The sequence below is a fragment of the Typopeltis vanoorti genome, chromosome 1 (genome assembly GCF_054136105.1).
Source record: "Typopeltis vanoorti isolate ZY-2024b chromosome 1, IOZ_Tvanoo_1.0, whole genome shotgun sequence".
Taxonomy (NCBI): Eukaryota; Metazoa; Arthropoda; class Arachnida; order Uropygi; family Thelyphonidae; genus Typopeltis; species Typopeltis vanoorti.
The window spans coordinates 173,467,198-173,484,870 of NC_143549.1; the positions used below are offsets into that span (position 1 = coordinate 173,467,198).

The 17,673-nt window shown below is 36.3% G+C and overlaps 1 protein-coding gene across 1 annotated transcript in view; it reads right to left on the bottom strand.

Annotated features, from left to right (window-relative positions):
* Nucleotides 1–14,754: 14,754 nt before the first annotated feature.
* Nucleotides 14,755–17,673, bottom strand: part of LOC150110650 (nose resistant to fluoxetine protein 6-like) — a 137,636-nt gene continuing 134,717 nt past the window's right edge. The window contains exon 6 of the mRNA XM_090403925.1: nucleotides 14,755–14,933. Within this exon, the coding sequence (XP_090260051.1) occupies nucleotides 14,755–14,933 (179 nt within the window). The remainder of the gene's footprint in view (nucleotides 14,934–17,673) is intronic.

The following is a 17,673-nucleotide window of genomic DNA, read 5'->3' on the forward strand; positions in this document are numbered from 1 at the left end:
CACACTCAGACTTAGCTTTCTGTTCAACAGTTGTGACTACTTCTGGCATGCTGCTTATAATTTTCATAACCGACATCATCCTTATGCAAACAATGTTCCTTCTACATCATTCATTTCTTACGAATCTCTTGCTTGATAAGATTACACATCCATTTGACTCCTACCCTATTTATTCTTTTGAACTGTTGAACTGTTGGGACACATTCTGATATTGCATCATTGAAGTATATTTTAAATGCTTCCCATGCACCATCAATATTCTTCTCATCCATCCAATGACTAATACCATAGTACAGAATTCACAGCATACTCCTCAGTTGGCCATAGTTTTCTGCTTTGTGCTTCAGCATATAATCTTTTCTGAATGGAACAGTCATAAACTTAGCCACTTCACAAGTGAGTATTGCATGATCATTATAACCAACTGGAGGCAGAGTAGTTACAAGTTTAACTGAAACACCCTCGGACACTATAATCAAATTGAACACTCTTTAACCTTGAGTTTCTTCTGTCACATGCTGCTCGAGGAAGTTGTCTCACTACAGCTCAATAAATTCAGCTCATTCATCTTGTTTGATTTTACTTCTACGCAATCAATGTTTGGATAATTAAAGTCTATCATTATGATTACTCTTTTTGCAACCATCATCTTTATTTAAAGTCTCCCATTATGATTATTCTTTTTGCATTCGTTGTCTTTATGTGGTGATGCATTTCTTCATCACCAGCAATTGATCTGCCAGATCTGTAACAACACCCGCACTATGTGTATTTGATCTTGTTAGACTCCACCTCACACCAGATGGCTTCAAACTCACTGCCACATGAAAAACTGTTACTAATATTACAATCATACGAGGGTATGCTGAAAAGTTGTGATAATCACCATGAAGAAATTGAGGCAGAACCATATACATTGGTTACAATGCTGCATCATTTGCAATCCTCTGAAAGAAAAGTTTTTCTCTTGTTGCATAAACCAGTCCTCAGCTGTAGATATGACTTCATCATCCGTGGTAAATATTGAATATTGTTCCTTTCAAGTGTTTCTTTAAATTTTGAATAGGAAATAGTCATATGGTGCCAGGTCTGGTAAATAGGGTGGGTGAGGCAGACATTGAAAGCCCAAGTTGTGTATTGTCTGTTGGGTTTCATGAGCAGTGTAAGTAGGTGCATTGTCCTGCAAAAGCAGTATGCCTGTGATAATTTCATGTAGCGTTTTTTCCTTCAGTACCTCCTTCAATTCCTTCAGAGCTGTTGAATAAACTATCTCACCTTTAACAGTTTCACCTTTTATTTGAGGTACTTGGTAAGAATTACACTATCCACATCCCAAAAGATAATGGCAAGAATATTGTGGGGAGAACCTTTATGTCTCCACTCCATTGACTGTTGTTTGGTCTCTGGGTCATAGTGATGAAGCCATCACTATGACTCAGTCTATTAATACTGTGCCTTAAATACATTCACATTCTATGCAAACACCCCACTCTCAGGCAATTCATTCCAATCACTCCCCACTCCCCACACAAAAAACCTTCTCACACCCTCTTATACAACTTACAGAGATGGCCTCTTTCTCCTCGCATTCAATGAAATCTTCAAGATTAATCACATAAGAACTCCTCTGTCACATCATTCCTCCTCCTCTTCCTCCTATCCACTAGAGACTCTGTAAATTGCATCTTCTCAACCTTTCTTCATTCTCAACATTCCAAAGACAAGAAACCAAGTTAGACAATTTGTTTCTGGATCCTTTCTAATACTTAATACCTCTTCATCCTTTCAAAAACCAGGTAACCAAATCTGAGCACAGTAGTTCATATGTTGCCTAAAGGCCTTATACAATGGAACCAAAATCTCCTTACTTCTATAAGTCACTGTACTCTGTATTACTGTCAGAATTCAGTGTGCTATCCTTACAATTTTATAGCCTTATCTGACATCACCACTAGAACACTTATCTCCTCCTCCTCCTCCAATATATCCCCAAAGTGTCTACTCTACATCCAATCTTTAGTTTCCAAATTTTAAAAGCTTACACTTTACAACATTAAACTGGTAACCATACTTCTATACCCATTCACTCAGTCTATTGAAGTCCTCTTGTAAAGCCACAACATCTATTCTACTTCTCACAGTTCTTTCCAACCTTGCATCATGTGCAAACAACTGACTATCCCCATTCAAACCTTTCCCAATATCATTAACATACAGGTTAAACAGCAAGTGGCACTAAAACAGACCCTACAGGCACACTACTAGTGACTTTGACTTTCCTCTTTCGGGATATTGCTCCCCCATCCAGAACTTACTGATACCTATCAGATAGCCAATCTATAATCCAATGCACTAACCTAATATCCACTTCAATCCTCCTTCCTTACTCTTCTGCTCCACTCTGCTTCTTGCTGAGGTCTATTCTCTGCACTCATTTCTCTCCCTTCCAGCAGCAGTCTCTCCAGATGACCTACACCAAAACTATTCAAATGCAGTCCATCACTCTTATACAATATCATTTGTCCTTCAGACACTTATGTCACACATTCACAAACTGCACTCCTTTCTCATTCCAAATCCTTGCTCTGCCTCAACTCATTGCTGTTATATCTGTGTAACATAATTATTATCTTTCCTATCACACTATTAAAAATCTCTGATAGTCTTGCATTCTCGTTGTTTCTAGTCAAGTCATTTGCTCTTACTACCAACTCTTTTGTGCGCTTACTCTTCATATCCAGTGCCGCAATTGCTCTACTCATTCTACTGCTTAGGAAAACAACTCTTGTGTATCTTCCTAGTCACCCGACTTCAAATAATTGAATCTCCATATAATGCCACGCATGAATCTTTCATTACTCTTTTGATTCAGGCATCATTCATTTCATCCATCTTCATTCTTCCATGCATATATCTACAATTCTCTTCATTTCACTTTGTATCTGCTTCATCTCTTGCCTCATATTCACCAATTTGGATTTCAAATCCTGCATCATTTTTTCACTGCCATTCACTCTTGCTATCTTACTATCAGTTGCACATGCTTTTTTGCTATCAGATCCATAATGGCATCTTACCACTAATTGCACTTTGTTTTTCACCATCATTCTTGCACACTTTCTTATCATCATCACCCTCACTCTTTTCTTCAGCATCAGTTTCACATGCTTTCTTAACATTCATACGATGTTCCTCAACATCCATTTCACTTCCAATGCCATGTTCCATACTCTAATTCACACGAGCCTTGTGGTCCCTCAGCACATCACACTTCCTGCATACCCACCCTTGCTCCTTTCTCTTATTCAATCTTTCCACATAAATATCAACAGCATCTTCCTATGCATACATATTACACTCACAGCACTGTACAATTCTCAAAAAATTTACACCATTCACTTCATTTATCTTTCATGTCGATCCATGCAACAATCTCCCTTTCAATGCCATTTTGTTCCAGAGCACTAACAAGAAACAAAGAATTTAAGATAATACTGTCTGAAAATTTAACCAATCACCATATTCCCTTTCAAAATCGACTTTCACTTCTTGGGTTGACTCTCCCATCCAGTTTATCCTGGCACAAACATATTATTCACAGAGCCTCCTTAGTCTCTAAAAATGGTTTTTTTTTTCCATTCATTACTTCTCATTAACATTACTTCCTCTCAACTATAAGTCTGAGATCCATCCAACTTTGGAGTACTGTTCCCACATTTGCAGTGGAGCACCCACAACCTCTCTAAGAATTCTTAATGATATTCAAAAGAGAGAGAGAAGAAGAAAATTAACACCAAATTTGAATATCTGAAGAATTAGTCAGCCTGGTTGGCCGAGCAGTTAGCGTATCTCTCCAGCCAAAAGCCTGCAGGTTCGAATCCCATCATGGGCATGGGCATTTGTGATTATCTGTGGAAATACTCTAGTGGTGGTGTAGTGGCAGGGGGGGGGGTAGATGGCATTGACATACAACTAACCGCAACTCCACTAGTTGTGGTTAGTTGTAGTTGGTGAATTGAGTGGTGGAGACAGAGAGATGTAGAGTAGGTGTCCTCCTTCGATGAGTCTTTGGACTCACGTCACGTAATAATAATAATAATAATATTTAGTATTAAGAAGAGAAAAGTAACAAATAGGGCTCACAAGGTTTTGTAGTAGGGCCATTACTGTTCCATCTTTATGTTAATAATATTATTGTGAATGGATTGGGGAGTGGGGGAGATGTGCAGTAATTTGCAGATGATGAGCTTGGGAGAATTATTAGTAATGGTACTGACATAGTGATTCGTCAGGAGAATATGAACAGGCTGGAAATGGGAAACCTCCATGGAGTAAAAAGACTCAACATAAAAGACCCACAAGATCAACTATGGCTTTCCTTAAATACATTGACCAATAAATCACTCACAAGAGATTGTGGCAACTCATTCTACTCAGTCACCACTCTCAAAGCAAAAATTCTAGTCCTCACACCATTGCTAACTACATTCTTATTCAAGTTTCATGGATGATGCCTTGTTATGCTAAGATCCTTTTAGTAACTTAAGTGTTTCTATCACATTCCCTTTTTTGCACTAAACAACCAACTTTTGCACTCTAAAAAATCCTCAGCCTATTGTTACAGGGACAGACCACTCATCATCTTGGTTACTTTGTTTATATGCAAATTATCTTGTAATTTTAAGGGGGGGATTATGACAATAACGGTACTCTTCTACAGCTTCATTTTTATTAATATATGGTATATATAACTGTGAATCTGTCATCATTTTAATTCTGATTAATTCCATCTAATGTGCAGAGAGAACTGAATTACACTTCTTTCAATGTGTCCTCATTATAGTTAAAGATACTATAATTACAGCCAACTGTTTTTGTACATTTCTGCTGTTCTAGTTTTCATTAATGAAAATTCATGTATATCAAGTTGATCCAAAATATCTGACTCTATTGATATAATGGCAAGATTTGAAAGTCTGTCTTGTCCCATTGTGGAGTGCAAGTAGTTTTTAATAATTTTAAGTTTAGAAAAGGACTGTTCCTCAGATGCTACAGATGCAGGTAATGACAAAAGAATCCGAAGAGCAATTGTAAAGTTTGGATAAACTGTGATTAAGTCATTTGAATAAATATACTGAATTATCTGATATATATCGTTTTTAAAATTAGAAATAAATGGTTGACAGTGTAAAATTTCTTCGCATAAATCGTCTGCATCAATGTCTGAATGATTCTCATGTGTTAATTTTTGTCGTAACTTTTTACAAGATAATAAATATTCTTTATTTTGTGAAGTAGTTAACAAATACAAAAACTCAAATAAATTCATACATTCTTTTAATAAAGTAAATCTTTCCAGCATAGATTGTAATGTTTGATCTATTATGCAGAGAAAAAAATTACTTTAAATGAATAAATTAAAGACTTAATTCTGTATGTTAGTCAAGTAAATAATAGTTTAATATCCGACGTTTCACTGACTAATATCTGTCAGCATTTTCAAAGGATACACTGGTAAGCAATAGAAAGTAACACAAAAACTAGGAAACTAACCGACAATTCTAAAAATTATATAAAGTTATCACTGTGCGTGATAACAATACGACACGTGATACAATACGTGTGTCGCAAGTACAACGTTTTATTTGTTGAGATATTTATTGTAATTTTCATGAAAGTTCATTTCTTTTTGGTTAAATGATCTGATTACAGTTTTCCATATATCTGGTAGAATTAGGCCTTGATTCTTCTTTGAATGTTCTGGAATGGTAGTTCTTTTCTATGTAGGGCATATGACTCATATCCCATTCAATATTATGGTTGGTAGAGGTAAAGTGGGAAGAAAGGCCGGATATATCTTGTCTGTTATTCCTTACATAGCTGTGTAAGGAATGTGTTCCTTCTTTCTTGTTTCAAAACTTCTAGATGTCTGTCCGATGTAATTGATACCACATGAACAGGGTATGCTATAAACTCCGGAGTATTTGTAGAAAGGATGGCTATCTTTTGGTGATCATAAACTTTTGAATGGTCTCAATAGGTTTGAAGGTTACTCTGATATTATATGGTTTCAGAAGAAGAGCTAATTTTTTGGATACGGTACTAAAAAATGGAATTGTTATAGAGCTGATGTATTGGGTTTCATCTCATTGTCTTTGTGGTATGTCATTAAAGAGAATCTTGTTGATGATTCTTGTAGCCATTTAGGATAGATCTCTGGATATTTTCATTAATTCTTCTTGTAAGTCGCCAGGGTCTGTGGTACACTGTATAGTTCTTTTTTTGAGCATATGGATAATGCTGAGTTTCTGGGAAATGTGGTGAGATGAGTCGAAACAGAGGTAGCGTCCAGTGTTAGTAGGTTTTCTATATACCAACAGGTTGATGCTAATGTCAGTTTGTTTCTTAATAAGGATGTCTAGGAATATAAGTTAATTATCTTTTTCTAGTTCCAATGTGAACTTGATAGTGTTGTGAAAGCCATTAATTTTGTTTAGATAATCTATTAGTTCTTTTTTGTGATTCCAAATGATGAAGATGTCATCAACATACCTAAACCATGGTTGGTTTAGGGATAATTTGGGATAAAATTTGAGTTTCCAAATTTTCTAAGAATAGGTTGGCACAAGAAGGAGAGAGAGAGGGCTACCCATGGCTAATCCTGTAAGTTGTTTGTAGTAGGCTTTTTGCCATGTAAAATAATTCGAAGTTAAGCAATGCTTGAACAACTTGGTGATGTTTGGTGGGAACAAGTTTTCTAAGATGTCGATGACTTCTGAAACTGGGATATTTGTGAACAGAGATGTGACATCCAGGCTAGTGATAATATTATCTTCAGAGATACGGATGTTTTTTAATTTCTCCAAGAAATGTTGGGAGTTCTTGATATAAGAATCCAAAAGTTTGTTTATTAAGAAACAAACTGACAATAGCATCAATCTGTCAGTATATAGAAAACCTACTAACACTGGACGCTACCTCCATTTCGACTCGTCTCACCACATATCCCAGAAACTCAGCATTATCCATATGCTCAAAAAAAGAACTATACAGTGTACCACAGACCCTGGCAACTTACAAGAAGAATTAATGAAAATATCCAGAAATCTATCCCTAAATGGCTACCCTACACTACAAGAATCATCAACAAGAGTCTCTTGAATGACATACCGCAAAGACAACAAGATGAAACCCAATACATCAGCTCTATAACAATTCCATTCGTTAGTACCATATCCAAAAAATTAGCTCTTCTTCTAAAACCATATAATATCAGAGTAACCATCAAACCCATTGAGACCATTCAAAGTTGATAAGATCACCGAAAGATAGCCATCCTTTCTACAAATACTCCAGAGTTTATAGCATACCCTGTTCATGTGGTATCAACTACATCGGACAGACATCTAGAAGTTTTGAAACAAAAAAGAAGGAACACATAGGCTATGTAAGGAATAACAGACAAGATATATCAGGCCTTTCTTCCCACTTTGCCTCCCAACCATAATATCGAATGGGATATGAGTCATATGCCCTACATAGAAGAGAACTACCATTCCAGAACATTCAAAGAAGCTGCTACAGTTGCCCGTTCAACAGGTAACTTAAATAAGAATCAAGGCCTAATCCTACCAGATATATGGAAAACTCTAATCAGATCATTTAACCAAAAAGAAATGAACTTTCATGAAAATTACAATAAATATCTCAACAAATAAAACATTGTACTTGCAACATGCATATTGTATCACGTATCGTATTGTTATCACGCACAGTGATAACTTTATATAATTTTTAGAATTGTCGGTTAGTTTCCTAGTTTTTGTAACTTTCTATTACTTACTAGTGTATCCTTTGAAAATGCTGACAGATATTAGCCAGTGAAACGTCAGATATTAAACTATTATTTACTTGACTAACATACAGAATTAAGTCTTTAATTTATTAATACTAGTGGTCAAGAAAAAAGGTCATAATACTTTAAATGAAATTTCAGGATCTACTAAATTTTCATTTTCATGTTCGTAATCAAATTGTGTTGTCTTTTTACATCACCTTAGTCGTTTACTACTACTACTACAAAATACAGATTCTGTATCAAATTTTTCTGCAATTAATTTTGAGCTTTTTACAATTTCTTTGAAAGTTTCATCAAAGTTTTAAATGATTAAAACTTTGAAAGTTTTAATCATTTAAAAAATGATTTAGATCATTCAATGCATCTAAAGCAAGTTGGAGATTCATAGATGAAGACTGCAGTATTTTGCTGACAAAATTCACTTTATTTAAAATATCATACCAAAGTTTTGCATCCTTTACTATCCCGGTGCCTGTGTGTGTGTGTGTGCGTGCGCGCGTGCGTGCGCGTGTGTGTCGCACACATTGTACATATGGCCGGCACACCCCTGCATGCTTGCTAATCAATTCCCACACTCTGTCTCCTTCTCTTCCCACAGCTCATAAACCCATATTATTGATGATGAGGTTATTTTGAGGAAGACTATAAACCCACCATTAAAAACGTTAGTACTGAAAAAAATAGTCTAAGGGTTAAGATAATTCAATTCCCCATTTCTCCAACATTTAGCAATTTTTTTTTTTTTTTTGCAAATTTGTTGCTTGTTCTTATTGATTTTTAATTACTCATAACTTAATACATTTAGTTTTTAATTCACTGGGATTTTAACTTTCGGTGCATTTAAAATGATGCATGAATAATTAATGACAATGCAAGAAGGAGGAAAATTGCAGATGATTAAAGAATAAGTCTGATGAATTCAATCTCAAAAAAACTCAAATACAAATTACTGATGACAGAATATATTTGAATGTCAATTAGCAACCTTAACAACAACACAGTGGCCATCTTAATGTTACTTGTTCCTTCTATTTTTCTGAACTTCAGCAGGAAGATAAAGAAACAAAGCACTCAAAATAGAAAAGTTTTGCTGTCAGAAAAGCCATCTCCATCTTCAAATAAAGTTTCATTTCCAAAATGATAAACAGCTCTTCCACTTTTTGTAGTTCTATTGTACCTGTAATTTAATGCTATATGCAATACTGGCATAATGAAAATAATTGATTATTTCCATAATCATTATGGAAAATATTTACACCAAGTTATCCAAAATTTTTGATGAAGCTGAAAAAGTACAAATCTAGACTGTTCTGAAAGGAAACAATGCATCTAACCAACCTGTTATCCATTCCCTCTGCAGGTTATACACTAGCTTATATAATAATCTATCAAATACCTTTGCAACATCCAAGATATCACTGCATATGAATCCCTCTTATTCACACATTCTTCATTTATCACAAATGCAAGCAGATTGCTAAAACAAGACCAGCCCTTAACAAACACATCATGACTATCATAGAGAATCCTATGCACATCAACCCATTCCTGCATTCTATTCCTAACCAGTTTCTTCAATACCTTTTATCACAACTACAGATATATTATTATTATTATTCAGGCCTCCATGGAGTCAAAAGACTCATCGTGCGAAGTCCATCCTAAGAACATAAAGTCTGTCAAGACTCATCGAGGGGAGGTCCCCCCCTAAGAAACACAAAGTCTATCATACCACTCCTTAAACTCATTGACCGTTCTCGCTCCCACCACTCCATCAGGCAATGCATTCCATGGTTCAACCACCCTCCACACAAAGAAACCACTCCTTACCCTCTTGCTCACAGTTTCCTTTCGTAACTTCCAGGGATGGCCTCTTGTCAACACTCCTTCCTGCTGTTCAACCAAGCGAAAGAACTCCCCAGTGTCAACACTGTAACCACCTCTCAACAGTTTAAAAGTCTCAATCATATCACCTCTCCTTCTTCTATCCACCAAACTCTGCAGTCCATATTTCCTCAGCCGATCCTCAATCAATTAAAAATCAATATAGATTGATTTTTAATTGGAAACTTCTGATTTAGGACTATGCTTTCTGGAGTAGTATCATTTTGCCTTATTTCCATTTCTCAGGAACTGTTCCCATGTCAAGACTTTCACTAAATAACCAGGTCAAAGGCATAGCTAACTCTTTTGCACATTCCTTCAAAATACCCAGTGATATGTCATCCATTCCCACAGCCTCATCGACATCTAGCCCAATCAATCCTTGAAGTACCTCTAATTCTCCTAATATTCGCCTTCCTTCTACATCTTGCACAACATCATTTAAACCAGCATGATGTATGCTGATAAACTGCACATTAAATAACTCCACTATATCTTTTGCTATGGCCACCTTGTTACCATACTTACCCACCAGTGTAACTCTTCCATAATTATTCTTGATTTTCATCTTGCTACATAGGAGAAGAATTCCTTGGATTATCTTTGACCTGACTAGCCTATCTCCTTTCGTACTATTTTTTTTTCTTTTTTTACCATACTTGTCATCTATCTGGCCTGCATTTGAGATTCTTCAAGCATCTGTTTATTACAAACTGTCTTGTACATCCATAATTTGATTTAGGATTTTCCACTACTTGCTTGATTTCACTGATCATCCATCTCACTCCTACTCTTTATTTGCATACCTCTTAGTATACAGTTATGCACTACACGTGTCACATGTTTCCTAATAATTCCCATGCTCTGCCACCTTCTCTTCCCCATAGCTCCTCATAAACCCATATTAGATGCTAGTTGACTTTGAAACTACTCATAATCAACCACCATATAATTCTACCTTCTTGACAACAACCTTTTAATGTTTGGTGGCAGTGTCGATACCTCATTCACAACCATCCTATGAGGATATCATAACTCCAACACCCAAAAACCTCATGCTGCTTAAGATAATTATCCCTCAAAAACCGAACAAATTCACTCTCCTTGTTTCCATGAACTTCTTTTCTTTCTAGTACACATTCCTATAATCAAAATGTTCCATTGGGATGATCTTCCTTTTACATATCCAACTACTAATTTGCCTAAACATTTCACAATTAGTGCTGCCTATATTTCCTGTCCTACAATAACATATTATTAGATATACCATTCTATTGATCTCAACCTCACACCAAAGAGCTTCAAATTCTTCACATGTACTACTATTTTCCACTTTCACTCTTAAAGGTCACAGTTACTCTGTTATCATTATCAGCACTCACTCCACTCCTCTTCACTTCTTCTCTCATCATTTAGGAAAATTCTATATACCTTCATTTCTATTCCTAGCAGTATCTCACCCTCAGACAACCAAGTTTCACTTACACCCAGTTATTTCTGGGTATAATAACTCAATCAATGCCACAAATTCAGCCCCTTTATCTCTGACACTCTCCTTGCATCAATATACAACCATAACAATTCCATTCTCTTTGAGGCTGTCCCACTAAAACCATCCCTCCATGTGCTGTCTGCTATAGTACACCTCTCTCTCTCTCTCTCTCTCTCTTTGATCTGACCATCCACATTTTCCTGATCCTGACTCTGATTTTCATTTATATCCTTATCATCCTCACTTTTTTTTTGCACGGCATCACTCTAGCCTGCCACAATCACTTCCTCACTTTTGTATCCATCATCCACCCTGTTCCTCCACAACCTGCTTCTCAACCAATCTCTGATCCTTAGCCATGCTAATTTCATACTGACCTTACAAGCAACAATCACTCCAAATGTTCCAACCAAACTCATTCAAATGCAATCCACAGCTTTAAACCATTTTAACTTCCCTTCAAATTCACTCCATACATTCATAAATTGCACACTCTTTGCCAGATACAATTCATCCTTGTCATTCAGTATCATTGCTCTCCTTCTCAACTGACTATTATTATATCTTGGTCACATGCTAATGTTACACTTTCCCATTAGACTGTTATTCTTCACTTCCTGCAATAACATCTTCAAATCCCTTTCTACATTCCTTTGTCCCACAATCCAAATCATTTGTATCCACCACTAATTCTGATGCTCATTCCTTGCTTCCTTCTATGCAAAGAATCTGATATTTTTTTTAAAAGAGGATACCGTGAGTAGACATTATTATTATTATTATTATTATTATTAAACAAGACCTCATGGAGTCAAAGACTCATCTAGGAGGTCCTTTTATCTCACACACATCTCATCATACCGGGTCTTAAACACATTCAGACTCCTTGCAGACACCACACTCTCAGGCAAGGCATTCCAATCATTCACAACTCTGCACGAAAAAAACCTGCCTCTCACTCCCCTACTCACACCCTCTTTATACAGTTTCCAGGGATGACCTCTGGTTCTCCCCTGATCTCCCACTATTCGCTGTAGAACTTCTCCACCATTGATCCTATAGCAACCCCTTACCAACTTGTAGGTCTCTATCATATCTCCCCTCTTCCTTCTCTCCACTAGTCTCTGCAAATTACATCTTTTCAATCTTTCCTCATACTCGACATTCCAGAGGTCAGAAACTACCTTAGTCAGTCGCCTTTGGACCCTTTCCAACATCTCCTCATCCTTCTGAAAACCAGGTGACCAAATCTGGGCACAATAGTCCATGTGTGGCCTAATCAAAGCCTTATACAATGGAACAAGAATCTCCCTACTTCTACACGTCAGTGTCCTCCTCATCATTCCCAGAAGTCTTTGTGTTGTCTTCACAATTTTGGCGATGTGACCCCTAAATTTTAGATCCTTATCCACTATCACTCCCAGATCTCTTATTTCCTCTACTTCCAACAATATATTCTTACCAAGCATAAATTCTGCATCCCATCTTTGTTTTCCAAATTTTAAAACCTTACATTTTGCAACATTGAACTCACACCCCCATTTGCTTGCCCAATCACTCAATTTATTCAAGTCTTCTTGCAAGGCCACAACATCTTCACTACTCTTTATGGTTCTTCCCAACTTTGCATCATCTGCAAACAACTGAATATCTCCATCCAAATCTTCGCCAATATCATTAATATACAAGTTAAACAGCAATGGCCCTAAAACAGACCCTTGAGGACACCACTAGTAACTTTCCTTTTTCTGGATATTGCACCCCCATACACAACTTGTTGATACCTATCAGATAGCCAGTCTCCAATCCAATGCACTAATCTAATATCCAACCCCATCTGCTCTAGTTTGACTGTCAACTTATCATGAGGCACTCTATCAAAAGCTTTTGCGAAATCCAAGTATATTACTGTGTATCCTTCTCCTCTGTCCAAGGAAGCAGTCACTTTATTGTAATAAGTAAGTAGATTACTAAAACACGACCTCCCTTTAGCAAATCCATGCTGTCCATCAAAGATTATACCATTGTTGTCAACCCAACTCTGGATCCTAGTTCTCACAAGCTTCTCCAACAACTTAACCACAACACCTGACACACAGATAGGCCTATAGTTTGATGCTTGAGTTCGATCACCTCCTTTATGAAGTGGCACAATCTTGCCCTCCTTCCACTCTTTAGGGACTTGACCAAGTGCAAGACTCGTATTAAAAAAATATGTCAAGGCAGGTGTCAACTCTCTGGCACATTCCTTCAGAATACGCGGTGATATATTATCAAGTCCCACAGCCTTATTTACATCTAGTTTACTCAACTCCCCAAACACCTCTTGCTCACTTACAGTCAGTCTCTCCTCCCCATCATCAACTGCTCTTAATCTCTCCATGAAGTCACATTCACAAGATTGAAAGATCTTTATGAACTGCTCATTAAGTATCTCCACCACACATTCTGCAACAGCTGTCTTTATACCATTTCCTCCAATCAATGTCATCCTTCCATAATCATTCTTTCTTTTGCTGGCTACATATCGAAAGAACTCCCTAGGATTCTTTTTAGCTTCATTAGCTAACTGCTGTTCATACCTCTCTTTAGCTACTCTCACCAACCAAATCGATACAAAATTAATAGTGGAAAACTCCCTTTTATAAACTGATTTATAAAGTACTATCTCCCTTTATGGGAGATAGTACTTTATAAATCAGCTAATCTTTCCTAACTTTTTATTGTATAAATTTTTTTTTTTTTTGTTAGGAAATTTATTGACCTTTTTAGCTATCTTACACCAGCTACTTAGGTGGTGCTTTTTGGAATTGTCAGTTATTGTTTAATTTGACTTCAAAATGTACTGAAGATGCCTGTGACACACAGGCAAAAATTATACTATTAAATAATCTTTGTAAGTGAGTTTTCCATTATTAATTTTGTATCGAATCAGATATTTGTTTCAATGTACCACCTGGAAGACATTTATTCATCACACCTTGAATGATTAAATCTCTATACAATAACACTTATCAACCTACCATCCTTTGATACCTACTAGTTCTTATTAACTTCCTTTTTATTCACACTAGTCAATAACTTCTTTAGATGTTCAATTTCCTCTTCAATATGTTTAACTTCAATCTTTATTTTTGTCAACTCTTGTGTAAGCTCTTCCACTAATATTCACTGATTTCTAATATTATCATCAGCACTCACATCTATTTTCTGATTACTTCTTGTAATTCTGTTTTTATTTTTGAAACACTCCAGTAGGTCATCACACTTCAAACACACTTCCTTAATATGCTTCAAATAACAGCTAATCAGGCTGTTTCTTGGTGCATAGGAAAATTCAATTAACAAAGTAGGTATTTTTCAATTTTCAAGAAAAATATTTTGAGCTTATGCAAATGTAAATTAAAATAGTCATAGAAAATGTCATTTCCTTCTGTTTTAACAAACTTCTGATAATAGACAGACTAGTTAATGATTATTAAAAAAACTTTTCTGAATTTAGTTAACTCTGAATTCACATTTACTCACCTAAACCTTGTCGCTGTCTGAAGCCATAATTATGAGCAAGGATAATCCATATCATACTGAGACATCGGATACCATTCAAAGCACCAAGATTATCTCTAGGACTATTAACATGAGCAACTTTTTCCAAGTTTTTGTCAATGGAAAAAGTAAGTAAGGAGTCTGATAATTTAGCTAAATGACAAGCAAACATAACTTTGTTAGCTTCTATGTATTTTCAAACAAAGAATATTTTTTCTTCATGAAAATCATTTAGAAGTTTTGAATGGAATTATTATTATTATTATTATTATTATTATTATTATTACTACTACTACTACTACTACTGCATGGAGTCACCAGACTCATCATGAAAGGTTAATTCAACTGATATCATATGTGTCATACTGAATATTAAACTCCTTAACACAGCCTGCATTAACAACATATGCTGGTAATGTATTCCCCTCATTGACTATTCTCACTCCCCCCTTCACCACACTCTTACATAATTTCCAGAGGTGGCACTCTTAGTTCTTCCTCTCTAGCCTTCTACTATTCTTTTTATAATCACCTCCTATTCCACCAAACTCTGAAGTCCACATTTCTTCAACCTCACTCCCCACAGCCAGCATTCCAAATTATTGTCTTCGACATACATCTCTGGACCATCTTCAATGCTTCTACATCACAATGAAGTCCAAGTTAACAAATTTCAGCACAATAATCAAAGTTTAATCTGACCATTGTTTTATACACAGGCACAACCACCTTCTTATCCCTACATGTTAGAGTACTTGTTATTGTAGCAGCACTATGATGTGCAGTTGCAATATGCCCTAGAATCTAAACATCAGTCTATGGTCAAGCATCACTCCCAAATCTCAACCACTTCCTGCAGTACAGCACTGTCAATATAGTACACTATCTTATATTTCTGAACTCCAAATATTAAAACTACAATCCCACACCTTTGTGCAAGTCAAAAGTCTATTCAAATCTTAATGAAGAGCATTAACATAAGCAGTACTACTTAATAATTCTCCCAAGTTTGCATCACCAGCAAACAACTGAAGATCCCCAGCCACTCCACAAGATATATCATTTACAAACAAGTTAAATAGCAGAGACCCAAGAACAGAATGGCAAGGCATGCCACTGGTTTCCCTCTTTTTTCTTTTTTTTTTTTGAGACACTGCTCCATCATACACAACCTGCTGGTATCATTCAGAGAGTCAATCTCTGATCCATCTATGGTATTACCCATCATGTGGCAATCTATCATGCACTTTTGCAAAGTTCAAGAATATCACTATATATGATCCTCCCTTATCTAACACACTTGTTACCTTATCATAAAATGCAAGTAAATTGCTAAAACAAGACCTACTCTTTACAAATCCATACCGATCAGCATAAAAAATACTATGTCCATCAATTCAATCTTATATTATATACCTAACCAATCTCTTCAACACCTTGACTAGAACTGCAGTTATACTGACTGGTCTATAACTGGAAACTTCTGTCCTAGACCTATGCTTGTAGAGTGATACTATTTTGCCTTCTTTCAAAAGATTATTTTTGAACCTTGATTAACATCAAGCAAACTTGATGTTGATAAGGCTGTGGGACTTGATAATATATCACAACATATTCTGAAGGAATATGCCAGAAGTTGACATCTGCTTTGATATATTTTTTAATATGAGTCTTGCACTAAGTCAAGTTCCAAAGGAGTGGAAGGAGGGCAAGATTGCACCACTTCATAAGAGAGGTGATAGAAATCAGGCATCAAATTATAGGCCTATCTATGTGTGTGCCAAGTGTTGTGGATGAGTTGTTGAAGAAGCTAGTGAGAACTAGGATCCAGAATTGGGTTGACAACAATGGTATTATCTTTGATGGACATATAAATTTGCTAAAGGGAGGTCATGTTTTAGTGATCTACTTACTTATTACAATAAGGTGATGCTTCCTTGAACAGTTGAGAGGGATACACAGTAGTATACTTAGATTTCGCAAAGGCTTTTGATAGAGTACCACATGATAAGTTGATAGTCAAACTAGAGTGGATGAGGATGGATATTAGATTAGTGCATTGGATCAGAGACTGGCTATCTGATAGGTATCAACAAGTTGTGTATGGGGGAGCAATAGCCAGGAAGAGGAAAGTCACTAGTGGTGTGTCTTAGGGATCTGTTTTAGGGCCATTGCTGTTTAACTTCCATGTTAATGATATTGGCAATATTTGGATGGAGATATTCAGTTGTTTTGCAGATGATGCAAAGTTGCAATGAACTATAAAGAGTAGAGAAGATGCTGTGGCATTACAAGAAGACTTGAATAAATGGGCATGGAAAGGGATGCAAGTTCAATGTTGCAAAATGTAAGGTTTTAAAATTTGGGAAACAAAGATAGGATGTAGAATTTATGCTTGGTGGGAATATATTGTCGGAGGTGGAGGAAATAAGAGATCTTGGGGTGATAGTTAATAAGGATCTGAAATTTAGGGGATGCATTGCCAAAATTGTGAGGGCAACACAAAGAATTCTGGGAATGAGGACACTGACTTGTAGAAGTAAGGAGATTCTTGTTCCATTGTATAACTTTGATTAGGCCACACATGGACCACTGTTCCAAATTTAGTCACCTGGTTTTCAAAAGGATGAAGAGATGTTGGAAAGGGTCCAGAGGCGACTGACCAAGGTAGTTTCTGATCTCTGGAATGTCAAATATGTTGAAAGATTGAGAAGATGCAAGTTACAAAATCTAGTGAATAGGAGGAAGAGGAGTGATATGATAGAGACCTACAAGTGAGTAAGGGGATTATTATACGATCAATGTTGAATAGGTTTTGCAGAAAATGGTGGAGATCAGGGAGAGCAAGAGATCGTCCCTGGAAGCTGTATAAGGAGGGTATGAGCAGGGGAGT